Source organism: Borostomias antarcticus (genome assembly GCF_949987555.1).
Source record: "Borostomias antarcticus genome assembly, chromosome: 12".
NCBI lineage: Eukaryota > Metazoa > Chordata > Actinopteri > Stomiiformes > Stomiidae > Borostomias > Borostomias antarcticus.
The window spans coordinates 5,808,799-5,834,716 of NC_140245.1; the positions used below are offsets into that span (position 1 = coordinate 5,808,799).

Genomic DNA, 25,918 nt, shown 5'->3' on the forward strand with positions numbered 1-25,918 from the left:
CTGTCTCTTCTCATCTCTTTCTCCGTCTCTGTCTCTCCATCTCTCTCAGCAGCTCTCCGTCTTTCGTCCCTCTCTCATCTCTCCCTCTTTCGTCTCTCTCTCCTCTCTCCCCCTTTCCCCATATCTCTCTCTCTTTCTCTTCATCTCTCTTCCCACCTCTCACTTTCCACATCTCTTTTTCTCTTGGTCTCTTGATCTCACTCTCTACTCGCTCTGTCTACTCTCTCTCTCTCTCTCAGCAAACCAAACCCCCGCTGTCTTGTTTGTCCTGCCTGTGTCATATATCTAAGTCAGGACGTATCTATGGTGTTCCCAAGTCAATCTTTACTGAGTTTGTTATGGTATTGATTCTGCTGGGCTATAGGTTGTCCCGAGCACTCTGCTCCGTATTGACGTTTCTGCTGGGGGAGAGAAAGAACCAGCCAGGGCGAGATTTACTGTAGGCTGCTTTGAGATGACCTACACCCCTCATCTCTCTCTATCCTCTCTCTCCCTATCTCTCTCTCTCCCTCTTTCTTTGGCAGGATTTACTGTACGCTACTTCTGCAATGACTTATGCCTCTCCAGACCATCACTTGGCTTGTATGTGTTGTGCTCTGCTGTTGTCGTTCAGGATAGTAAATTCAGCTGGTTGAAGTGATGTCTGTGTGTAACAGTGAGCCAGAGTTTGTGACGTCATTTGTGATGTCAAGCAGAGGAAAACATAGATGTAATGTATAATGTAATTATATAGCATTATATAAATGTTACAGAAATGTTACATTTACATATAATTATATAACAGTTTTTTTTTTACATTGAGAGCTTTGTGGGCTACCAGAGTGTTTTTTTCCCCTTCATCATCCCATTGGAGGGACTTTAGATCAGCCCCTGTACGTTAGTGCATGCGTGTACATGTCGTGTCGTCACAATCCCTTTTTCCCATTTCTACGTATGCTTGGTGTCTCTGTAAAATATTATCTATTCTACTCAGGATGCTGTCTACTTTCTAAATCCACAGTTTACACTCTAAATCCAGAGTTCAAAGGTTGAGGTGTTTAGTCGGCTTGCCGCGGTTGTCGGTGTTGCCGGTGTTACTCGGTGTTCGGGCATCGACGGTGTGTTCACCGAGTCATTACTTTAACACTGCCACACCGTTGTTTTCGCCCCACCATCGTTTTACCTATTAAGTAAATTTTCGCATATCAGCACCCACCCTTCAAATAAAAAAACTCCTATTTGTAAAATAGACTAAGCATGTTATCACGCTTGTTGGTCTGAGTGATCACAGTTAATATGTAGTCCAGTTTTAAAAATGTTTAGCATGTCACTAGCAACATCGACCTCAAACCAACTAAAGGCTTCAAAATTCACATAACCCATCTTCAATGATGTGTTTTAACTTTTAGAACAAAACATACTCTATTCTGGGAGTCTCTGTTAAACACAGACCATATTTTTTTTCATTTTTCTCAAATCCCATTCATTTTTCCCATAGGGATTTTGGACTACACACCAATTTGGCCTTTTCAGCCTACAAAGTGACATCAGACCTCACCACTATTGCGTAACATGTTTTCAATATTTTTGAATTCACTATTAAATACTGTAAATGCTTACATTTTAGACCAACAAAAATATGATATGCCAAGATTAATTAGATCGGCTCTAGATTAATCAAAACTAGAAAAACCTACTCACACATTTAACAACTATACATTCTGACAACATCAGCATTTGGGTGAGGGACGACAGGTATACTGTGTACTTGTTTGAATTTGGTGTGAGGTGTGGTTGAGTTGGGGATGTGCTTGGTAGTTTGGTTCTAGCCATGTGGTTGCATTAGGGATGTGCTGGGTTTGGTTATGGATGTGCTAGATAGTTAGGTACTATTGTAGCAGGTTGGGTTGGGGATATGCTAAGTCGTTAGGTAGCTACTAGCTATGTGGTGGGGTTAGGGGTGTGCTAGGTAGCAATATGGTTGGGCTGAGCATGTTCTAGGTAGTTTGGTGCTAGCTGGTTGAGTTAAGGATGTGCTAGGTAGTTAGGTACTAGCTGGTTGGGTTAAGGATGTGCTAGGTAGTTAGGTACTAGCTGGTTGGGTTAAGGATGTGCTAGGTAGTTTGGTGCTAGCTGGTTGGGTTAAGGATGTGCTAGGTAGTTTGGTGCTAGCTGGTTGGGTTAAGGATGTGCTAGGTAGTTAGGTACTAGCTGGTTGGGTTAAGGATGTGCTAGGTAGTTTGGTTCTAGCTGGTTGGGTTAAGGATGTGCTAGGTAGTTTGGTGCTAGCTGGTTGGGTTAAGGATGTGCTAGGTAGTTTGGTGCTAGCTGGTTGGGTTAAGGATGTGCTAGGTAGTTAGGTACTAGCTGGTTGGGTTAAGGATGTGCTAGGTAGTTTGGTGCTAGCTGGTTGGGTTAAGGATGTGCTAGGTAGTTAGGTACTAGCTGGTTGGGTTAGGGGTGTGCTAGGTAGTTAGGTACTAGCTGGTTGGGCTAGGGGTGTGCTAGGTAGTTAGGTAGGCTACTAGCTGGTTTGAGAAGGGGTGTGCTATTGTAGGTAGTTTGGTACTATCTAGCTACCAGCTAAAGGGGAGCCTAATGAGGTTATAGTGATCCCTTAAGGCCGAGCTGTCAGGTGCCTGTGTAGAGGCAGCGCCTCACATCCGGCTAATTAGAGCAGCATTGTGAGGCTGTTGAACACTAAGAGAGTTATTAGACCCAACAATGACCATTCACTCTACAACATACAGAACCAGTACTGTCTGCTCCACGGGGCTTTGTCTTGTTTTGGCCTCTAAGGATGGAGAGAGTGAGATAGAGAGAGCAGAGGAAGAGGATGGGAGATGAGAAGAGGAGAATATGAGAAGAGGGGGAGGAGGCAAAAGAGAGAAGACGAGAGGCGAGATTCAGGTTCTACCCTTTATTGCCAGTTTGAAGGTGTCAGGTGTTACATCGGGCGTCCTTAGCTGTCAGTCTTGATGAGACTTACAGTCTTTCCTACATCAGGGTCTGGGAAAACATCGCTACAACTCGGGTATGGGGTACAGGGAACTTTGTGAAGAATGTTTTTTTCTTCATCAGTATCTATCTAGACGCTAATTAGCTACAGTACATTACAGTTTTTCCAAATTGTTTAAACATGTTTCCTGAAACAAAACTGAAAAGAGTTTTGTCAAAATCATGTTCTCATCTTCTCAAAACTGATGCTTTCCACCAAAATTATACACACAGCTATGATATGGCTATCTGGGGGCGGCTGTGGTTCAGGAGGTAGAGCCATGGACAGATCATCATGAGCTCAGGCCCTGGACCCAAATTTGCCATGGGCCCTTACAAATAGTAGCCTACACACTGTTGCAGAGCCATTTATCCCATTAGACCTAGTTTTGAAATTTAGAATGGTAATTTGAACCTCCTGGTATTCAAAGCTGTCAACCACACTGGTCCCACCTACCTCCAAGAACTCATTTCCCTCAAGTCCCCATCTTGGTCCCTCCGGTCAGACAGCGAACTGAACATGCTAGCTGTCCCCTGTATCAAGTTGGCTACAATGGGTGACCATGCCTTTTCCACCCTGGGGCCACGCCTGTGGAACCAGCTCCCAGGAAACATCCGGGCCTCAGAATCCATCACTGCATTTAAATCTAGTCTAAAAATAAATCTTCCGTGCCGCCTTCTACTAGATTATTATTATTATTATTATTAGATTTATTTTATTTTCATATGTAATATTTGTCATTAATCCTAGTTTTAATTATGTTAAATTATTTTAGCCAGTTATTGCCCTTTATGTTTTTATGTGTTTCTTTTTTACTGCACTCTGTGAAGCACCTTGAGATTTGAGTGTGCTATATCAATAAAATGTATTATTATTATTATTATTATTATTATTATTAGTTTGCCTTCATTACATCACACACATTAACATGCCTGAATGCTAACTCAACTTATAAGCTTTAATTGCTAATTATTACCAGAAAACAGAATGCTAATTATCACAACACAACATTAGCACATTTTTGTCAAGAACAGAATGCCATTTGTCATCAAAATAGGATTCTAGCATGCTAGGCTAGGCCTATCATTAAATCGATAGATTTAACGAAATGTATGCATTACTACAGGGCACTTTCATAAACTAACTAATAATCTTTATAATAATCTCTATGAAGGGCAACTTACTTCATCACAAACGCATATTGTTGTCCACTGAATTTTATGGAAAGTTTGTTCTGTGGTGTTGTAACGGTTATAACTCGTGAACATTTTGATGGGGTGCTAATGATCTACTAGAGATGTCTAGAGTGCGCCTATACCAAATACAGAAACAATAGGGAATTTGTAACATCAGCTTTAGCTAGATAGATATCAACTTAGATATCAACTTCATTTATTTGCTGTTTAAGTATTATTTTATCTTTAAATAGTATTATCTTATCTTTCTATGCATGTAAAACAAAATGTCTGATTCATAAGAAACAAATCAGATAAGGGTTAGGGTACACTGTATTAGGAAAAGTTACATTTTCTTAGCCTGGATCCTGTGGTAGTACATATAAATCATATGCTACCTGAATCACTGGGCAGGTACATAAACTAAAACAAAACGTGGCCATTTCTTGGACTATTTTCCTTTACTTCATTTTAGGTCTTCTGCCAGGTTTACCGTACTGCCTGGGAGTCCAATCACCTTTAGGTTGATAGATATCAACTTTATTTATTTGCTGTTTAAGTAAACCATATTATCTTATCTTTCGGTGCATGCAAAACAAAATAATATCTGTTTCTCATTTACTATTAGGAAAATAATAACTTTTTCTTAGCCTGGATCCTGTGGTAAGCCAATACATACACTGTATAAACTGAGGTGTGGCTTTAACTATTTAGTTACACCAACAAAATGCAGAATGTGCGGAGGCCTGTGCTCTCTGAGCACCCTTTCTAGTTATTATTATTATTATTATTATTATCCTTAATATTATTATTATTATTATTAGTAGTATCCGTAATATTATTATTATTATCCTTAATATTATTATTATTATTATTATTATTATCCTTGATATTATTATTATTATTATTATTATTATTATTATCATTGACTCCTGGGCTCCATGCCCATTTTTGGCCGTGTGGTAATCCATGTATTGGTAGAGCAGGTAATCCATGTATTGGTAGAGCAGGTAATCCATGTATTGGTAGAGCAGGTAATCCATGTATTGGTAGAGCAGGTAATCCATGTATTGGTAGAACGGGTCGTCCAATGATCGTACTGTAGGGTCGGCAGTTTTTTGAATCCCAGCTCCATGTTGAAGTGTCCTTGGGCAAGACACTGAACACCAATACACACCAATACATACAACAACCCAGCTTCAATACATAGATACAACAACCCAGCTTCCCAGAGTCATACTGTAAACCTATAGTTAGTTCTGACACCCTTTGGAGCAATCAGTAACATTAGTCAAACGAAAATTAATTAAAAATCTGTCCCTGTCATGGTCTGTCCGGGACCCCTGCGGATACCTGTGCCAAATGTGAATGCTGTTTGGCCGATGGTGTCTGAGAGACAGACAGGCGGACAGGCCAGAGCAGTTCTGATACCCGTTGGAGCAATTAGTAATTGGCCATTTAGTCGATTGTAGGCAGCTATAACACAGGGGGCGGGGTTCTATTCGGAGCAGTATTTATATTGGTTGGTGACTTGGATCAGTATTTTATGTTAAAATGAGCCAAAATGTAAATTAATTAAAAATCTGGCCCTGTCATGGTCTGTCCGGGACCCCTGCGGATACCTGTGCCAAATATGGATGCTGTCAGGCTGACGGTGTCAGAGGAAGTCCAGACAGAGGGCCAGAGGACAGGCCAGAGGACAGGCCAGAGGACAGACAGGCCAGAGGACAGGCCAGAGGACAGACAGGCCAGAGGACAGACAAGCCAGAGGACAGGCCAGAGGACAGACAGGCCGAGAGTATCTCATTTACTGTATGTGCTAGATATTGCAACATTGTTAGAGTTCAGAGAATACACAAATGCTACCTATAGTATATTGGCAAAACTCACAGTAATTGCACTTACATAATACATAATAAATAAAATGAGAAACACTACAATAAGAACATTGGGCATGTTTTCCATGCTACTCCATTTCCTTCAACACAGTAGAGGTCACCTGTGGCCTTTTTTATGCTCAGACACATGACTGAAGTGTTTTGCCAATAGAGTTTGAACAGGTGAGGAGTGAGACCAATTATAATGAGGGTGTGGCATTTTGAAGGCCATGGTTTCAGTTGAACAAAGTGTGCTAAATGATGCGATTTGTGCTTAGAGTTGTGCAAAAATGTGATTTAGAAATCTATGAGTGAAAACAATGGAAATGTGCTGTTTAGAAGTCGTTGAAGTTGTTGATTATTTTCAAGTTTTCAGTGTGCATAGTTCCCTTTTATTAAAGAGTGCTCTATTCTAAAGTTGGAGCTGGTTTGAAGGGGGTTGGGTGGAATTATGGGAGAAAGAGGAAATAGGCCAGGTTGCAGTGCTTCATTTCAACTGTTCTGCACTGTGGCTTTTCAATTTGATTATAAGGCCCCATTTCATACAGGGCTAGATGCTGTGCCAATCAGAATAATATTGAAGCATTCGCTAGCACAGCCAGCTAGCCAGGCAACCAGCCAGTCAGTCAGTCAGCCAGCCAGCCAATCAGCCAGTCAGTCAACCAGCTAGACAGCCAGCCAGTAATTTACAGTAGCAGCAGCTAGTCAGCCAAGGTTAAGGCATCTACAAATAATCATCGGTAAAATCGCTGATCTACGCTGTGCTGGATGTGCCATTGTTTTCCTATGGGGTGCCGCCCAACAATGTAGAAACGCTACCCTTGGCGTCACGCACCGCTCAAAATTGCCACTCGTGCTGCACTAAAAGTTCAGATTATTTCAACTTTGACCTCATCCTTCAAAGCGCAACCAATGAGATAACAGCTGTGTAGACTGCAAGGCAGACAGTCTCCGGTAGTAATTTTGGGGCTACGACTGTTAGGGGCAGACGTAGGCTACTAACATCATGTTAGCGCCTGTTTTTGCCGTTATTTTGTCGCGCCGTACGCCTGACAACATGGCATGAACCACATTCTGCCTGTTGCAGGAGCACAGAAGGGCAAGTTGCGCTTTCCCACTCATGCATATGCATTAATGGGAGGGTCAAGGGAAAGGTGGGTGTGAACGCGTAGAGACTGATTAGGCTAATATCCTGTCCTATGTATGAAAACTGGGGGGTAAAGCGCTGTTTTGCGGTGAAATTTATCTTCCTTTGAAAAGCAGGTGTAATCCAGTTGCGCATAACCCACCAGCCTACACAACCATATCCTCTGTTAATTATGAACATACGGTTTTATGAACTGCATGCATGGAGCGGCAATTATTATTCAATATGTTTGATAATCCGATATTTGTGCAACACTGATATTTCCAAGGTTGCATAGGCCACTAACCAAATTGGTCTCAGATAGATTTAATATGTCTCGATGTATTAAGGTCTGAAATTATTCAAATGCAGTAAATTAGGATTATAACGTGGATAAAAACTGTAGCATTCACAATGTAGACATTCACTGATCACAATTGGCACCATTCAGGGCTACAAGTTTTTGCAAACAATTGGCTTTAGAAAATGAATAGATGCCAGAGATAGCCGACAATGCACTTGCGCATAAGATACATGGCCGATGTGATCATTGTGTTAAACCATCAGCAATGACCAGCCTAAAGATAGCCTACCACGTCTGTCCTCATAATTTAAAGCAGTCAGTTACACAGAGGTAGTTATGGACAAAGCAACCCAGATAGCAAGCGGATCTGGGCCATATACAGGCCAGATCTGGCCCTTGTGGCTTAGTTCCGGCCCATATATGGCCCAGATCCGCTTGCTATCTGGGAAGACTGCATACAGCAAGTCGCTATATTTTCCCCGAGCACATTACGGTTTGAGGGCGGTGTCATGCGCTGATTGCGCACCGAGGCGCAGGCTTTGTACATCCAACGCAAACTGAAGATGCACAACGCGCGCTTTCTGTGGACTGCCCAAGACGCTGTTAACGCTGCGCCTGCAAACGTTCATCTGCCCCTTAATATCATCACTTTATTAAGTTTTAATATTTTTTCAGGTGAATATGTAATACAGATTAGCTTACTATATTGTTATGTTAACAGTTGGCAAAACAAATTAATAAACTTGTTCACAAAAAACTAACTTGTTTGTTCGTCTGAAGCAGCAGTAAGCTGGGCTTATTCATACACTAGCGCACAGCTAGTGCATAGCGTTATTCATGACTGGATGGTGACAGGCAGTCAAACAATGTATCAAACTAGCTTAACATTTATTTGGGAACACAAGCTGTCTGGCATAACCATACGTTTTTTGGCATTTCATTTTGACAATACTGATAAGTTGATATGTTGCGTAACAAATACTCATTTTGCAATGATTGGTGGTAGTATACCTGCACGTTGCCTCTGCGCCATGCTCTACCTCGCTTGAGCAAAGAGCAAATCTTATGTGTAGGCAGCTTTAGTGTATCGGTGTGTCATGGCTGGGGCGAGGGTTGTGCTGCATGTCTCCAGCCTGCTGTGTCTGTGACTGCTCTCCCACTTAAACACTGCATATAGTATCTACCATTAAGACAAGAGAACATGGTTGTGGATCAAGGTTGATGCATGGGCTTACTGCACACAGGGAGGGCTTGCTTCCCAAGAGGGTGGTCCCTGTCTACATAAAACCACCAGGAAGGAAATACGTGGAGGAGGAGGTGGAGGAGAGAAGCAGAGAAGGAGCAGAGGAGGAGAGGAGAGAAGGGGAGGATATGGATAAGAGTGGAAGAGGTCAGGAGAGAAGTGGAGGAAGAGGATGAGGCCTCGTTTAGCCGTTACAAACACCGTAAGGAACTTTTTCTGGCCCGTCCGATTCCACCACTCCTTTACTCTCTCCATCCTCTGGAAGCCTCCATCGTCTCTCCTGTTTCTTTACCAGGAAACAAGGTCATCAATCTTTCATGAGCAAATTTGTGGAGCCTCAATGGAAGATTCAATTTTCTGCACTTTGTAGAGTCTACCACGAGTCCTGTGGTTTTATTTATACGTCTATGGCCATCCATAATGCAGGTGTTTCTGCCGTCGTACCCTGATGCTGCTCCCGGGGGACAGCAGGTTGAGTAGCTAGAGGTAAGCTTCGGAGGAGGGGTGGAGGAGGGCTGGATGAGAGGAGTTATGGAGGAGAGGAGTGTGGAAGTGGAGGAGAGGAGGAGTAAGGAAGGAACGGAGGAGGGTGCAGCTGACGGATGTTGAAATGTGGCTTTTGAGCACGGCTTGGATGTTACTCTCAGACAAGAGAGTTGTGTTGAAAGCTGTTACAGATGTTTTGGTGTTTCCTCCTGTGGGTTTCTCTAACACTTGCTGCGTTTTTGTATCTCCGCCAGGCCACCCCTGAGCAGCAGAAGCTGAGCCATGTTGGATCCAAGCCCTCCCTCTCAGAGAGCAGTGGCCGACCACCCCAGATAGCCATGAACACCTGTAAGTACAATGGCGGCGTGGTGAGACCGCTGGGCAGCCTGGCCTCCTCCAGACGCAACCTGGCCGAGCTCGACTCCGAGACCCAGCCTCTGCAGACACTGCACAGCTCCGGCCTCGAGGTGGTGGTCTCCAAGGGAAACGGCGAGGACCCCAGCAAGGCGTCCAATGAGAGCCTGGTCAGGGAGGGGGGCGGGGGCGCCCAGAAGAAGAACAAGGACATAGGCTACAGGCTGGGTCACCGGAGGGCGCTGTTTGAGAAGCGCAAGAGGCTTAGTGACTACGCACTCATCTTCGGGATGTTCGGGATTGTCGTCATGGTAACGGAGACTGAACTGTCCTGGGGGGTTTATACTAAGGTAGGTGGGCCTCGGGGAGGGGTGGGGGGATTGGGGTGGGGGGGGGGTTGCTGCATGTACGTATGCATCCTCTATGTACATCTACATGAGTTAGAGCACTTCTAAAATGGAAGGGCCCAATCAAAAGCCACCCGTACTCAATTACGGTTTTAAATATTGCTATTGCTATGATTAATTGAGAGGGATAAGTGATTGAGCTCCTGAGTCTTTGTAGATCACTGTTTGGCTCTGCTACAGCAGTTGTTTCAAATTATCATTTAAATGCATAAAAACATTTAACAACAACAACAAAAAACAGCTTGGAGGCATTGCCACACCTGATTCCAAGTGTGATGAGATCCAAACCCACAAACCATGAGATGAATTTTACTTGGCAGATGGAAATAGCCCTCGTTGCTAGCTCACAGCTGGCTTGTAGCAAGCTCATAGCGCAGAACGTTTAACATAGATTCAAGATCCGTTTATCCAATTATTACATACAACATAAGGCCAGGACAATACATACTGCACCTTTAAAGACAAACACCACCAAAAATGTAATTTCACATGGAAGATCTCTGTTTGAAGTGTTAGCACAGCAATATGCAATCACTTCATGGCTTTTTTTCCCTTTAGAAAATAATGAAAAAAGGGATATTTAGATCCAAAGCATCCTTCAAAACTGATTAGCTGGAGCGAGTGGTGTCACTGTCTCTGCTCCTTTCTCCCGTAGTCTCTTGGGTAACAGGTAAGTCCCCCCCTTAAAGGCTTCCCCAGAAACAGTCACCCTGTACCCCAGTCTCAACTCTGGACGGAATGCCTTCCAGACGGAATTCCGTGCCTTCCATGAGCACACGGCCAACCGCGAGGAAAAAAACATTCTCGCATAAAAAGGGTTGTGTGTAGGCAACCTTTGCACACCTGTACACTTTTGTCTGTAATGTGTGATGTTATTGATTATTGGAAGGAGGGGGGAGGAGTTGGAGGAAGGGGTGAGGAATTGGAGGAAGGAGTAGGAGTTGGAGGGATGGAGGAGTGAGATGGAGGAAGGGGGTATGAGTTGGAAGGACATAGCTTTTGGACTGAACATCCTTGAACTGCTGGCAGGTGGATTAATTGATTTAGTCAATACATATTACAGCGTCTAGACCTTGTGGGCAAAGCAATCTAGTTGATTGCTAAAAATACAGTACACCTGCTAAATTGCTTTCTGCCTCTAACTGTATGTGTGTGTGTGTACTGTATTTATTATGTGTGTGCGTGTGGGAGAGAGATTGGTAGCGTGACTGATCAGTGTACTGGCTCATATTCATATAGATGACTTGACTTCCTCCCCCTTGGAACAGATCAGTATGGAGCCCTGTCGCTCTCAACAAGAGAGTAATAGCTGCTGTTCGTTGTGACAACCATTATGAGTGATTATTTCAGTTGTTGGGATGGCGATTTTGGCCCAGCCATCATTACCATAGCAGCTATTAAACTGATTTATCAACCAGCATTTTACCAACAGAGGGGACCCCCCCCCCACACACACACACACACACACACATACACACACACACACATGCGCTGTGGTGAAGCCTAGCTAGCTGTCTTTTCATCTATGTGGTTCTCCTTCTGCTAATGAACAGAGCAGATCTGCAGAAGAGCCCTGTAACTAGCGATAATCCCACACCCCTACTACTCCCAGGTCCTGACACCTCCATACTGAGCAACATGCACAATCCCTCGCTTGTCTTTATTAGTGCTACATGTATTTTGGGATATGTGGTTCTGATTCCCTGAACACAAGTAGGCAAAGTCAGGTAGTCGTGATGCCCAAGTTTCTTTCCTCAAGTTTCCACACTTCAGAAAGTGTCAGCAAGCAATATTGCCTGCAAAGAGTCATAAACAAGATACATGGACAGCTTGTGTCATAGCAAGCAATTTGTAGAACAGTATACAGTAGCATAGCTGGCCAACTGTAGCTACGGGCCAGTATTTATAAAGCATGAATGCAGCTAACCCTAACCCCAGCAAGCCTTTGAGATAGCAACACTACAATTCCACTTCTCTATATGATTCTAGTACTTCCTCGTTGCTCATCTTCCCTCCTGGTAAAGTAGAATCCCCCCAGTTTCTCTTGGGAGTCAAAAATAGGTGACTAGTTCTAATTCAGACTAGTTCAGTGCCCGCTCAAAACCCAGCACAGCGCCCTCTGGCTGCTAGATGGCATATAACACTGCCTGTTTTGAACGGGCCGATTGCATGGCCTCCGGTATTGCTGTTTGCAGCTTTCTTGAGAACTGCCCGTTCAAATCACAGTCGGCACTGCACTTCCTTGAGTCCTGAGCAATACACCTGCCCAATTCATACAGCGCCTGGTTCTCAAGAAAATCAACTCCTTCCATTTTGGCACCGCACCGTCTGGTTGCTAGGTGGTAATACACCTGCCGAATTTGAACTTCATACAGTGCCCAGTTTTTGAGAGAATCGAAATACAGACAGACATACAGACAGACTCCTGGCATTAGTAGATAGATGGGGCTCAACGCTGTCAGATTTGTTGAGGCAAACCAATTCCGTCTCTGTAGGCATCGGTGAACTGAACACTTCACCACCAGTCACATTGACCTTGTGGCTCATCGTCTGCTTGGACACCATCTCATAAATACCGCTTTAGCCACCTACGCCACCGAAAAGCTAGCAATTCGATTGTGCGGGTGGGCTGAATTCATACTGGTTACATCTTGAATATGTGTATACTCTTCAGAATTACATGGTTATATCTTATTATGTATACTCTTCAGAATGACATGGTTATATCTTATGTATACTCTTCAGAATGACTAGGTTATATCTTATTATGTATACTCTTCAGAATGACTAGGTTATATCTCATTATGTATACTCTTCAGAATGACATGATTATATCATATTATGTATACTCTTCAGAATGACATGATTATATCATATTATGTATACTCTTCAGAATGACTAGGTTATATCTTATTATGTATACTCTTCAGAATGACTAGGTTATATCTTATTATGTATACTCTTCAGAATGACATGGTTATATCTTATTATGTATACTCTTCAGAATGACTAGGTTATATCTTATTATGTATACTCTTCAGAATGACATGGTTATATCTTGCATACTGTATGTGTACTCTTCAAAGTAACTGTATTTCTGATCTGTGTTTGTCTCTCTCCACAGGAATCTTCGTACTCATTTGCACTGAAATGCCTTATCAGCCTTTCCACTGTTATATTGCTTGGTCTTATAATAATGTACCATGCCCGTGAGATCCAGGTGAGTCCCTTTCTGCTGTCACGACACTTGAGTCATTTTCAGAGTATTTGAGTTTATCTCACTGCACTGGATGTTGCTGTTACCATTAATGTGCAAATCATTAACATTTCTCTCAGAATTCTTTGTACCGCCACAAAATGCAGTCCCAAAATGCAGGCGTGACCATTTCTCAGTACCTCATACTGCAGTGAACAGTTTGGGGTGGAGGACGTGCTTTTGAATTATTTATTGAAATCTGAAAACACGGGGTGTTTTGACTGTATAACCTTAAGACCCACCCTCCTCCTAGAATAGTTTTCCTGGTTACTTCTAAAACAGGCAGATAACAATTCACCAGCAGAGCAGCAAAAGCACTAGAGGCTGAGATAAACAAATACACTACTGTCCTCCTACATTAAACAACTTCTCTTGCATTAAACTAGGACATGTAAACATGACAAATAAAGTTTGATTTGATTTAGGACAATCTGATCACCTATAGTAGTTATTAGGTGATCCATTTGTGCAAGTGGTAACAACAACTCACATGAAGGCATGTAGAGAACAAGAGTATTAAAAGTTTGCAGCAAAAAAGTAGCTTGCTAATACTAGCTAGAGCTAATGCTAGCTAGAGCTACTTCAAGGGATGTGCAGAGTGGCTGCCTATCTTGTCTGCTCTGAGTGTCAGACAACAATGTCCTGGAGACATCCTCCGTGCTCGATTTTTTTGAGCTAAGAACCACTGCATGACATGTTCTCATTTATCCAGTTTGAAATGGCTCATTGGCCCAGATAAAAACTCCTTGGCTGGAATTGCCCCAGAATGCATTCCCCCTACTTCGCTTCAAAGATGTTTCTGGCTTGGTGCAGATGTATGGGGCCATCCCCTGCGATTGGGCAATACAGTGTACCAAGGTTCCAGTTTAAAAAGGGGTCAAAATGGTAAAGACTTGCTACCAAAAGCCCCAAATGATGGTGTTTTGCATATGTTTGCAGGAAATGGGGTCTGGAATGATGTGTTTTACTGTAACTCATCTTTGCATCTGTTCAGATGAAAACAAGTAGATTTTGGGTCAACGGAACAACAAAACAGCACAAAACAAAACTGAAAAAAACGGGTAGTGAATTGGCAAGGAGGTAGCATAGTCCCAAGGAGGTAGCATAGTCCCAAGGAGGTAGCATAGTCCTAAGGAGGTAGCATAGTCCCAAGCCATACCGTATGTGTCTTCTTCTTCCTTCTCCTGTTGGTCCTCCTCTGTTTTCTGATCCTCCTCTTCCTTCTCTTCCTTCTCTTCCTTCTCCTCTTCCTTCGCTTCCTCTTCCAACTCCTCTTCCTCCTCCTCTTCCTTCTCTCCCTTCTGTTCCTCCTCCTCCTTCTCTTCCCTCTCCTCTTTTTCCTCCTCCTCTTCCCCCTCCTCTTCCTTCTCTTCCTCTTCCCTCTCTTCCTCTTCCTTCTCTTCCCCCTCCTCTTCCTCCTCCTCCTCCTCTTCCTTCTCTTCCTCTTCCTTTTCTTCTTCCTCCTCCTCTTCCTCTTCCTCCACTTCCTTCTCTTCCACTTCCCTCTCTTCCTCTTCCTTCTCATCCTCTTCCTTCTCTTCCCTCTCCTCTTTCTCCTCCTCCTCTTCCTTCTCTTCCTCCTCCTCTTCCTTCTCTTCCTCTTCCTCCTCTTCCTCCTCCTCCTCTTCCTCCTCCTCTTCCTCCTCCCCCCCTTCCTCGTCCTCCTCGTCTCCCTCCTCCTCCTCAGCTGTTCATGGTGGACAACGGTGCGGATGACTGGCGGATAGCCATGACGTACGAGCGCATCTTCTTCATCGTGCTGGAGCTGCTGGTGTGCGCCATCCACCCCATCCCCGGCCAGTACGTGTTCACCTGGACCGCCAGGCTGGCCTTCACCTACACGCCGTCGGTGGCCGACGCGGACGTGGACATCATCCTCTCCATCCCCATGTTCCTGCGCCTCTACCTGATCGGTAGAGTCATGCTGCTGCACAGCAAGCTGTTCACCGATGCGTCGTCGCGTAGCATCGGAGCGCTCAACAAGATCAACTTCAACACGCGCTTCGTTATGAAGACGCTGATGACCATCTGCCCCGGCACCGTGCTGCTGGTCTTCTCCATATCCTCCTGGATCATTGCAGCTTGGACGGTCCGCGTGTGTGAGAGGTAAGGCCAGAGGGCTGATACACACACACACAGACACACACACATACACAGACACGCACCGACATACACCGACATACACACATACACGTGCGCGCACGCACACACACACACACGCCACACATCGACATACACACACAATGCGCGCACACACACACACACACACACACACACCTCACGCACAACACACATGCAACCACCTCGTCACCTCACCGTGGTGCACTGTACTCCTGTCCTCTCTTTCCTCTGTGTCCCACACACACACACACACACACTCTCTCTCTCTCTCTCTCTCTCTCTCTCTCTCCCACACACAAGCACATGCATGCACACAAACTCATAAGCACACAAACACACACACACACACACACTCTCTCCTCATCTCTACGCCTCTCCTCCTCCTCTCCTCCTCTCTTCTCCTCATCCCTACTCCTCTCCTCTTCGTCTCCTCATCCCTCCTCCTCTCTTTTCCTCCTCCCCCTCCTCCTCCTCTCTCCTCCTCTTATCCCCAGTCCTCGTTATGATGCTCTCCATTATTCATGAGTGACTAATTGTTTGTTTGCTGAATGGTTTGTTTTGGTAAAATGAATCTCCCAGTGCGGTTCCTCTGACTCCCCTGACTCCCCTCTCCAGCAGACTGAACTCAGGATTCCTATCTGAAGGGGTGGAGGAACACTCTTTTTTTCAGTCTTGCGTTTTGGAGTTCGGCCCACTTTGATGTTTCAGTTTGTTTGTTTAGTTTGAAGGAGAGAGGAGGGGGGTGGTCCTATCCTCTGAGATGAGGCCTGTTATGTCAGGCTGTCAGCGAAGCCATCCCGCCAGGATTCCTCCAATGATTTGTCTTGTCTGAATTTACTAAGCCCCTCTCTTTCCTCCCCTGACCTCCTGCTCCCGCTCCTAACACCTAACACTGCTCACTAACCACTCCCACCCTTAATCCCCCTGGGCTGGCCTGTTCCGGTCCAATCAGAACACACTTCCGCGTTCCGCCACTCCCCCACTTCCCCCAACAACAGCTGTCAGCCTAGTTCACCTCAGGTGTTGTTGGCACACAACCAGAACAACTCTCTGTTCCTCTCTGCCACACAAACGGGTAGTCTAATAAATCCCAGCCCTGTGTAGAATGTAATGTTAGCTTCAAACGAAGGAACGAGTTGCTAGTATAGCAGCTTAAAAGTCTGAATAGAGAGCATTTGGTGTTGGTTTTTAATGTGGTCTCATATCAACCACAGGGATCTCCCAAAGTTACTGATGGATCCCTAGAACCTGAAACCTTGGAAGTGTGGAACCCCACGGGCATTGTGAATTGTATTATATCGGGATTCTGTAGTAATGTACTGTAGCTGTGTTAACGAGGCCAGCAGAGCTGATATTCCCACGACATTCGCACTCTCACACATCCTCACGCACACACACAGACACTGTGCCAAACTCTGGTTGTGGCAGTGCATGTCACAAGGCAGTCCAGCCATAGATTCAGTGCCAAAATAACATGTGTATGTGTGTTTGGGTGTGTGTCTATGTGTATGTGTGTGTGTGTGTGTGTGTGTGTGTGTATAATGTTGTACTTTCTATTTCCCCACTATGCTGCTCCCTAGGGATACCATGTGAGTTCTCGTTCTCTAGCCGTGGAACCCCTGTCATCCTACACTGAGCTGGCGCCACTGCTGCCCTGATTGGGGGGGGGGGGGGGGGGGGGGGGGTCAGACTGGTAGAGGCTAGAGGTTAGGAGACAGTCAGACTGGTAGAGGCTAGAGGTTAGGAGACAGTCAGACTGGTAGAGGCTAGAGGTTAGGAGACAGTCAGACTGGAAGAGGCTAGAGGTTAGGAGACAGTCAGACAGGTAGAGGCTAGAGGTTAGGAGGCAGTCAGACTGGTAGAGGCTAGAGGCTAGGAGACAATCAGATTGATAGAGGTTAGGAGACAGTCAGACGGATAGAGGCTAAGAGACAATTAGATTGATAGAGGCTAGGAGACAGTCAGACTGGTAGAGGTTAAAGGCTAGGAGACAGTCGGACTGGTAGAGGCTAGAGGCTAGGAGACAATCAGATTGATAGAGGCTAGAGGCTAGGAGACAGTCAGACTGGTAGATGTTAAAGGCTAGGAGACAGTCAGACTGATAGAGGCTAGGAGACAGTCAGACTGGTAGAGGCTAGGAGACAGTCAGACTGATAGAGGCTAGGAGACAGTCAGACTGGTAGAGGCTAGGAGACAGTCAGACTGATAGAGGCTAGGAGACAGTCAGACTGGTAGAGGCTAGGAGACAGTCAGACTGGTAGAGGCTAGGAGACAGTCAGACTGATAGAGGCTAGGAGACAGTCAGACTGGTAGAGGCTAGGAGACAGTCAGACTGATAGAGGCTAGGAGACAGTCAGACTGGTAGAGGCTAGGAGACAGTCAGACTGATAGAGGCTAGGAGACAGTCAGACTGGTAGAGGCTAGGAGACAGTCAGACTGATAGAGGCTAGGAGACAGTCAGACTGGTAGAGGCTAGGAGACAGTCAGACTGATAGAGGCTAGGAGACAGTCAGACTGGTAGAGGCTGACGTTATGGTTGGAGCAGCGTCTCTTCTAAACAGTGTCTTGGTAGGAGGAGGAGGAGGGAGACAGTGCTAAAATGGAGCAGCTCCTTCAAGTCACCTTCACAGTGCGCCTCAGGGCCATTCTCTGTTTTCATTCTGCTGCCTTATGCAATTGTTATAGATCCATAATGGAGCCTCTCTTAGCGTTTACTTCAGAGATTTTCTGAGGAACACATTACCATCCCATCATGTCTCTCTGGCTGGACTGATTGAATGATGTTGTCACGGCTACCAGTTTATTCATTTTTCTCCCCACCACGGTGATGGAATCTCAGATATAGATGCATATGGTGCGTCCATCAGTAGAAAAGAAATGTCAAGTCATTCGTGGTTCAAAATAGCATTTTTGGCTTTTGATTTGGGTTTAATTTGTCTAAGTAAGCAGTACAAGTAAGTAAGTAAGTAAGTAAGTAAGTTTTATTTATATAGCTCCTTTCACAGCACGAATGCACAAAGCGCTTTACAATACAAATAACACATACAAAGGAAGAAAGAGCGACATACAAAATGCAATACATACAAAATACAAGACAATTACGACATACAAAATACATTACAAGGCAGTTACAAACTACAGTACAAGGCAGTTACAGTTACAATTCCATGTTTAGATTCGAAAATCCACAGAAAAAAGAAGAACTACAAAGTGTAAGGGGAGATAGAAAAATACAAGAGCAGGAGCAAGCAACAAAAGCGTCTGCTCTGAACGAAAGCCGGAAGGAAGTGAGTGACAAGGTTTGACCTCTGTTCCAAGCACGTGACCTACAGTAACAGTCAGGCTTCAGTCAGTCTTCAATTCAAGTGAAGCGACTGAAGGTGTTGCTATCCATTCTAGCACCGTTTCCAGAACAGTTGTGCGGTTGTTGTTTTTGAGGTGAATGCAGTGTCTCCAGTCAGAGTGTTGTTCATCCCTGGTAAACTATGAAACAGCATGGATGTCTTCAAGTTTCCACGGTATGGCTTGTCCCTCCAACCCATCATCTCTTAAACTTAACGACTTGAGCTGTAAAGAGGCGCTTGTTTTCCCAAAGTGTGTGACTTTGTCTCCAGAGCTGCTATGTGCTTTGATGTCAGACTGACAGGGCAGAACGATGTGACATTGGACGAGCATGGCGTCCATCCGGAATACACCTTAATGGAGGTGTTGGGGGGGGGGGGGTGGGGGGGCTACTACTGTACCCATCAGCCCCTCTACTGACCACTCCCCTCGCTCCTCCCTGCGCCAGTCCTGCAGGCCTAACCCAGGCAGATACTCTTGGCTGCACCTGCATGCCTGCCTTGTCTCCTGCCCTTTCTCCTCTTCCACTCTACTCTCTCTCTCATTCTCTCTCTTGCACTTTCTGACTTTCTTTCTCTCTTCCTCTCTTTCTCTTTCTCTAGCTCTCACCCAAACTCACACGCTCTTCAAGTGAAACAGAATACTCTTTTTCAAGGCAACATGAGACTATTGTTTCTCACCTGGCTCCAACAGAGGACATTTGGTCATGTAACAATCTGTGGAAAGTTAAGACTTTCCCTCCCCATTGCAGATTACAAGACTTGAGTTACTGGCCACTCTTAGGTCACAGCAAGGGACATCCGAGGGTGTCATTACATCACAGGCCGAATCTGACCTCAGGAACACGTCGGAGATAGGGCACAAACCTGACGTAAACCTTTCTACATCACAAACATTCTGCTTTTCTGTGTCTCCAGTCTCCAGAGGGGTTAACATTCGACTGTTTTGTAACGTGTATGCTTTCATCGCTGTGTGAAATATGGGTGTATAGTGTCGTATCAGGGCTGCTGAGGAGGCACGTAACAAGGAGATAAGTCAAGCAAACAATCAGTCAATCAGTCAATCAATCAACCAATCAACCAATCAATCAATCAATGAATCAATCAATCAATTGGCCAATCAGTCAATCCTAAGCTGCCCAGGCATCTTGGAGATGGCCCAGTGATGAGAGAATCAAAGAGAAAGCCTTTTTATGGCTGATATCTGTGTTCTCTCTTCAGGTTGGTTGTGCTGGCTTTGCTCCGCCTGCTGTTGCATGTGCTACACTCAGATTTCTAACTCAAGCAGATATTTTGGTTTTGTGTAGCCTAATTGATAGTCTTTGCTGCCTACTTTCATTCTGCTGACTAAAGATTATTACCAGAATTTATTTGAAGTGCATGCCTTGCATTTTGGCTGGATGTGCAAATGCAATTAGAATTCCAGCTTTTTTGTATGAGGTCATCACATTGCTGTTTAATCCTGCGTTTGTGTTCTGTAGGGTTAGGGATAGGGGTAGGGGTAGGGTGTGTTAGTGGGTTAGAGTTAGGATTAGGACATTGATGGGTAGACAAAATGTATGTCCCATAATAACCCCTGCCACTAATGAAATAGACTTGAAATCTTTTCAATTGTTTATTTGATATAAAGAGCATACAGTTGAAATGTCAGTCAGTTTGGCAGACACCATGCCCTACCAGTAATACATAATCTGTTAACAGCATTTGCCATCTACATGATAGTACTCTCCCTGCTCACATGGCACTCTGCTCAACAAAACATCCTGATCTTCCTAACAACTCATGACAAGTTGACAGGGCTGCAGGTTAGTGAACAATGCTTATCGACTTAGGCTTGTAGACTTGGTCGCTTGACTACACCTCACATCTCTACTGCAGCCCACTGCCGCACGCACGCACACACACACACATGCGCGCGCACACACACACCCAGGGATGGTTTTGGTATGTAGCTCACCCTGGTGGGGAGGTTGTAAGGTGACAAGTGGAGATAAAGTTGTCCTGTGTGTTTACGGCTACAGCCCTTGGGCGCTTTGTGGTGGTTACAGTACGCTACCTCATGTGTTGATTGCTTTAGCGCCTGCAGTCAGCCGAGTGTCTCCCTGGTGGGTGCTACACATCGCTACTGAACGAGCTGCGTCACCGGTGCCCGCCCCTCCTGGTCTCATAGCGCTTTGAGCATCTGGAATGACGATATAGAAATGCAATGCATTATTATCATTATTATTAGTTGTAGTAGTACTTAGAAGCATTGTTGTGGATACTGTACTTAGCTGTGTTGCCATGGCTACAGGGTTGCCCAAGGTTTGACTCCAGATCAGTTCAACAGGCAATAGTGTCCGGCTGGGGCGTTTCCCCTCAGAGCACCTCTCCTGTCTCAGACTAGGTTGAAAGTGGGGCCAGCTCTTCTTCATGCTATGCCAATACCCTACACAACAGTATATTGAGAGCTTCAAAATAATTAAAAGGCCAGCGGTTAGTTTTCTGTCCTCTGTCTGTCCTCTTTTCTCTGCAGTCTCTGCCTCTCCTGACGTGTATGACTTTCAACAGAAGATTTACCTTGTCCAACAACACTTGTGTTTAAAGCTGACATTCAACTCTTGTTTTTGAAAGGTTTAATGGGGTAGCTCAGAATTTTGGACATAGACAATCATTTACGACTTACCCATAATGTTGTTGATTGATGGAGAACATTTCCAGCTGATTCCATGCTGTCTCTTGTTCAGGCATTAGCGGCACGCTAATGCTAGAGCAATTGAACGGAAATGGCTAGCATTTAAAGAAAACTCACTTATAAACACTCCAAACAAGTAAGGATTGCCAGATAAACTAAACTCCTCATCGTGTGTCCATTGCAACTTGTTGTATTGATCCTAAGAGAATAGTCCACTCTTCTGTTCCTTGTTGTTGTGAAGGCAATAGTGCCGGCTAGTTACTTATAGCTACGCCTCCCTTTTTACAGAGAGAGCCATATAGGTCCGAACAAACTAATGGGGTCAACGATAGTTGGACAAAAATTATGGTATAAAAACTTGAATAAGCCCCCAACAGACTGTCCTCATATTTGATTTGGGTGCACTGTGGAGTGTTTAAGTGAGTTTTCTTTGAATGCTAACCGTTTCTACTGCATTGAGCTAGAATAACGGCAGAATGAGAGACAGAATGGAATCAGCTATTCAGCTAAACACAACAAGCTGAAAATATTCTCCATCAATCAACAACATTATGGGTAAGTCATGAATGTCCAAATTTCGGAACTACCCCTTTAACTGGGGTAATAATTTTAATTTAATTAATTTTCCCTTGAACACACCCTAACCCTAATTCTGTTATGATACAGACTCTTGCTTTTCACTTGCAATTGAAAATATGTAGCTCCAGAGATCTGCCTAAGCTGAAGAGAGTCAGTCAAGTATAACTATTCATTGATAAGCAAAGATTTAGATCCTGTGAGGTCCTTTTATAGAGCCTTCTGTCACAGAGCAGAACCTCTCTGTTGTCTCAGTCTGATGCCCCCCCCCCCCCCCCCCCCCCCTCACGCCAGATCTGGTGGCAGCGGTTGAGGATGATAAACTAAGGTGATGGAGACAGGCTGGTCACAATGACCTTCTCCTACCCCCCCCCCCTTTACTCTCATCCCTAACTCCCTCTGAAACATGAAAGACTGTCTAAGAATATAACAACTAACCACTAGTCTGCACTGCAGTGTTTGATATAACCCCCACATCCACTGGTCTGTACTGCAGTATTTCATCTCCAAACGGGCTGCAAGTTATCCCTCTCTCCTTGCTCTCAATATACTGGCTTCTCAGCATGCAGGGGGCGCTGCCATCTTTGTTGTGCCTGCATGGTATTGCACCGACTGCTTCTCTGCATGTCACACGGTACCGGAGGCCTCGACACACTTTATCCACGGGATTAAAAAAAATCACTTTGTTGTTTTTATTCCCTGGCTTTGAGCATGAATTATATAACACAGAGTAGAGATCCAACAGATAAGACTTGGAGCTGTGGGCATGATAAGTTTGTTAACGAGTGTAAGCTGTTTTGGAGGAGTTATTCTTAGAAACCTTCTTTCTGTGTAAAATATATATAACCTTTGGCTCAGTCCTTCTGCCCCCAGCATGCACTTTTAATTAGGTCCGATTGGTGTGGCCATTTTGGATTCCACGTGCTAGGGCAACTATTTATATTTGTAATTGGTAAACAATAGAAGATACATGACTGATATTTTCTGTTCAGACTTCTCCAAGACAGCTCAGGTATAGAGCAGCTTCAATAAGTAGAAGGGGAGGGGGAAGGTGTGTGCGTGTGTGTGTGTGTGTGTGTGTGTGTGTGTGTGTGTGTGTGTGTGTGTATGTGTGTGTGTGTGTTGGGGGGGCGGGGGTGGGGGTGGGGGTTGATATGTGTTTTTCTGCTGTGGGGTTTTGACAGGCTTTTGTCTATCAAGCATGGTTGTTGATGGCTGGCAGCCATTTTCAGCAAACAACATGTTTGAGGTAATGGATGATGTGCATATCCAAGCCCAACTCTTATGAAGGGGAACATACTGTATAGATAGACTGTAGAAACAAACAATGCCTTCTTTTCAGTTATTCTCTTGTAAAGTAAACGTTATGTGGGTACATTGATTTTTGTTTTTATAAGACACAGCATTGATCAAGCATTTAATCAATGCAGTTACAAAGCTACAACTGTCTCTCAGTGGCCCCATTTCATAACCTTCAGTGTGTGCTCTCTCCTAGGATCAACTACTTCATGATAAAACCGGCTATAGAGTTCAGAATCCCCCCACCCTCATGCTCTGGACCACGTCATCAATCCGCCATGCTGGTGGACAGACACACACCTTCAGTGTTGAGGACATGATCAACTTAACATCACTGGAACATCTGATTGGACCCTTTACACCATAGAAATCAACGTCTCGCTGTGTCATTTAACAATAATAATGCTGATTTATTTTCTCATCGAATGTGCATCTACATTCATGGCCAGAAGAATAGACCCCTAATAAAAGCGAGACCTGAATTTGATGAGCTTATTATCTACCACATTAAGATTCTCCATCAGTTCCCTGGGAAGGTTGGGTTCTTTAGGTGTGCTGTTCAGCCAGGCATGTTGAAACAGGTGAAACACTATGCACATGTTTATTTCATTATTCCTCCTTTCTTGCCCACCCCTCCTGTGTTGGTTCATGGTCCTACCCAGCATGCTCGGCTCCTGTTACAGTGTCGTGTGTCTCTGACCGCTGTCTTCCTCTGTTTCCTCTCTTCCTTCCCGCAGGTATCATGACAAACAGGAGGTGACCAGTAACTTCCTGGGAGCCATGTGGCTCATCTCCATCACCTTCCTCTCCATCGGCTACGGAGACATGGTCCCTCACACCTACTGTGGGAAAGGAGTGTGTCTGCTGACTGGCATCATGGTAGGCACCGGGGCTGAGCAGAGACGTCAATATCTGTATTCCGACATTACACCGGAAGTGGGTGTGGCTTAAATAGAAAGTCGTCTAAAGATTTTTCTTTTTTTAATCAAATGTCATTTTAGTAGCCTAATATTCCGGTCATTATAATTGCTGTGCTTTCAAACATCAAACTAGTTATGAATGTATCATTATTTACATAACATTAACTATGAATTAGCCTATTTCCTTGTCATCATACTATGAACTGTCTGAACTCCAACACCACTCTTATTAAGACACTATACACTTATAAATCAAAATATAATTCCTCATATACAGTAGCCTACTGTACTTTGCCCGGCCCAGATATAGTCAAGTCAAGTCAAATTTATTTCTAAAGCACATTTAAAAACAACTCACGTTGACAAATCTGAGCAGGCAGGAAAAGCACAACTATAAATGGTGCTCAGAGAGCACAGACCTCCACCCATGAATGCATTTTGTGGCCCTGTGCGTGCCACACATGCGTGTGAGCAGGACATGTTTGATATGGCTGCATTTGTTAGGTCAAGAGCTTAATGCCAGCCCAAACCCTGTGTCTCTGTGACCCCTATTAACAATGAACTGGGGGGATTTTTCTCTCTCCAAATCACAAAAATGAATGGAGGTGAATGACCGGCCATGTTTGAGTGGCTCGTGGACCCGCTCTGTGATTCGGATCTACTCCAGAATTTAATTTAAAGGAACAGCAGTTTTTGGCCAGTCGTGTTTGCCCTGATTGGGATCCACCCAAAAATTGAATGGGTTCTAATTTGCTACACCTTTCCACTGAGTTTTGTGAAAATCGGTCGGGTAGTTTTTGCACAATCCTGCTAACAAACAAACAAACAAACAAACACACGCCACTGAATACATGACCTCTCGCCCTGCGCTGTCGCTGGGGCGGAGGTAATGTAAATCACAATAAAAATAACAAATAAAAACACATAAGCATCAATACACACAGCACATAGATACAAAATGACAACACATAGACATAGGCACATCCGGAGGATCCAAACACTAAAGAATAAACACTGATCCACCATAGTGTAACACTGATCCACAATAGTGTAACACAGATCCACAATAGTGTTACACTGATCCACCATAGTGTAACAGTGATCTACCATAGTGTAACACAGATCCACCATAGTGTAACACAGATCCACCATAGGGTAACACTGATCCAACATAGTGTAACAGTGACCCACAATACCAGTGATCTTCAGAAAGTCTTCCAGATGAAAATGGCTGATAGAGACGATTATGATTCTAGTGCGGTGAGTCTGACCATGTGACGTCGAATGTGTTGTCCAATAGGGGGCTGGCTGCACTGCGCTAGTGGTTGCCGTGGTAGCCAGGAAGCTGGAGCTGACCAAGGCTGAGAAGCATGTCCACAACTTCATGATGGACACACAACTCTGCAAACGAGTGAGTCTTCCTTCACCTGGTGGGATGAACAGTCTGGCAGCATTGAAGGCTGGCTACATGTTTAATACTAGTAATGTTATTATAAAAGCCAATTAACAGTTAAAGTACTTGGAATTTAAGAATTGGGACTTGGGCTTTATAACAGTTGAAATGTATATAGCCACTCATGTGACTGACTCATCAGTTTCTTTAGAGGTACATTGGCTCAGTCTACTTGGCTCAGTAATGTCCCCTGAGTAAATGATTGTATTTAGATGTGACTGTGTTTGTGTGTTGTCCTTGGATCATGTTTGTGTGTGTGTGTGTGTGTGTGTGTGTGTGTGTGTGTGTGTGTGTGCGTGCGTGTGTGTGTGTGTGTGTGTGTGTGTGTG

The 25,918-nt window shown here is 44.5% G+C and overlaps 1 protein-coding gene across 2 annotated transcripts in view; it reads left to right on the forward strand.

Annotated features, from left to right (window-relative positions):
• Positions 1–25,918, forward strand: part of kcnn1a (potassium intermediate/small conductance calcium-activated channel, subfamily N, member 1a) — a gene marked incomplete at both ends in the record, with an annotated part of 41,781 nt that overhangs the window by 8,617 nt on the left and 7,246 nt on the right. Inside the window, 5 exons of one of the 2 annotated variants that reach the window (XM_084446619.1) lie at positions 9,443–9,892; positions 13,074–13,169; positions 14,893–15,311; positions 23,954–24,095; positions 25,437–25,547. In XM_084446619.1, coding sequence (XP_084302745.1) covers positions 9,443–9,892; positions 13,074–13,169; positions 14,893–15,311; positions 23,954–24,095; positions 25,437–25,547 — 1,218 coding nt within the window. Of the gene's footprint in view, positions 1–9,442; positions 9,893–13,073; positions 13,170–14,892; positions 15,312–23,953; positions 24,096–25,436; positions 25,548–25,918 lie in introns of those variants that run through there. The other variant, XM_084446620.1, reaches the window with a different exon arrangement.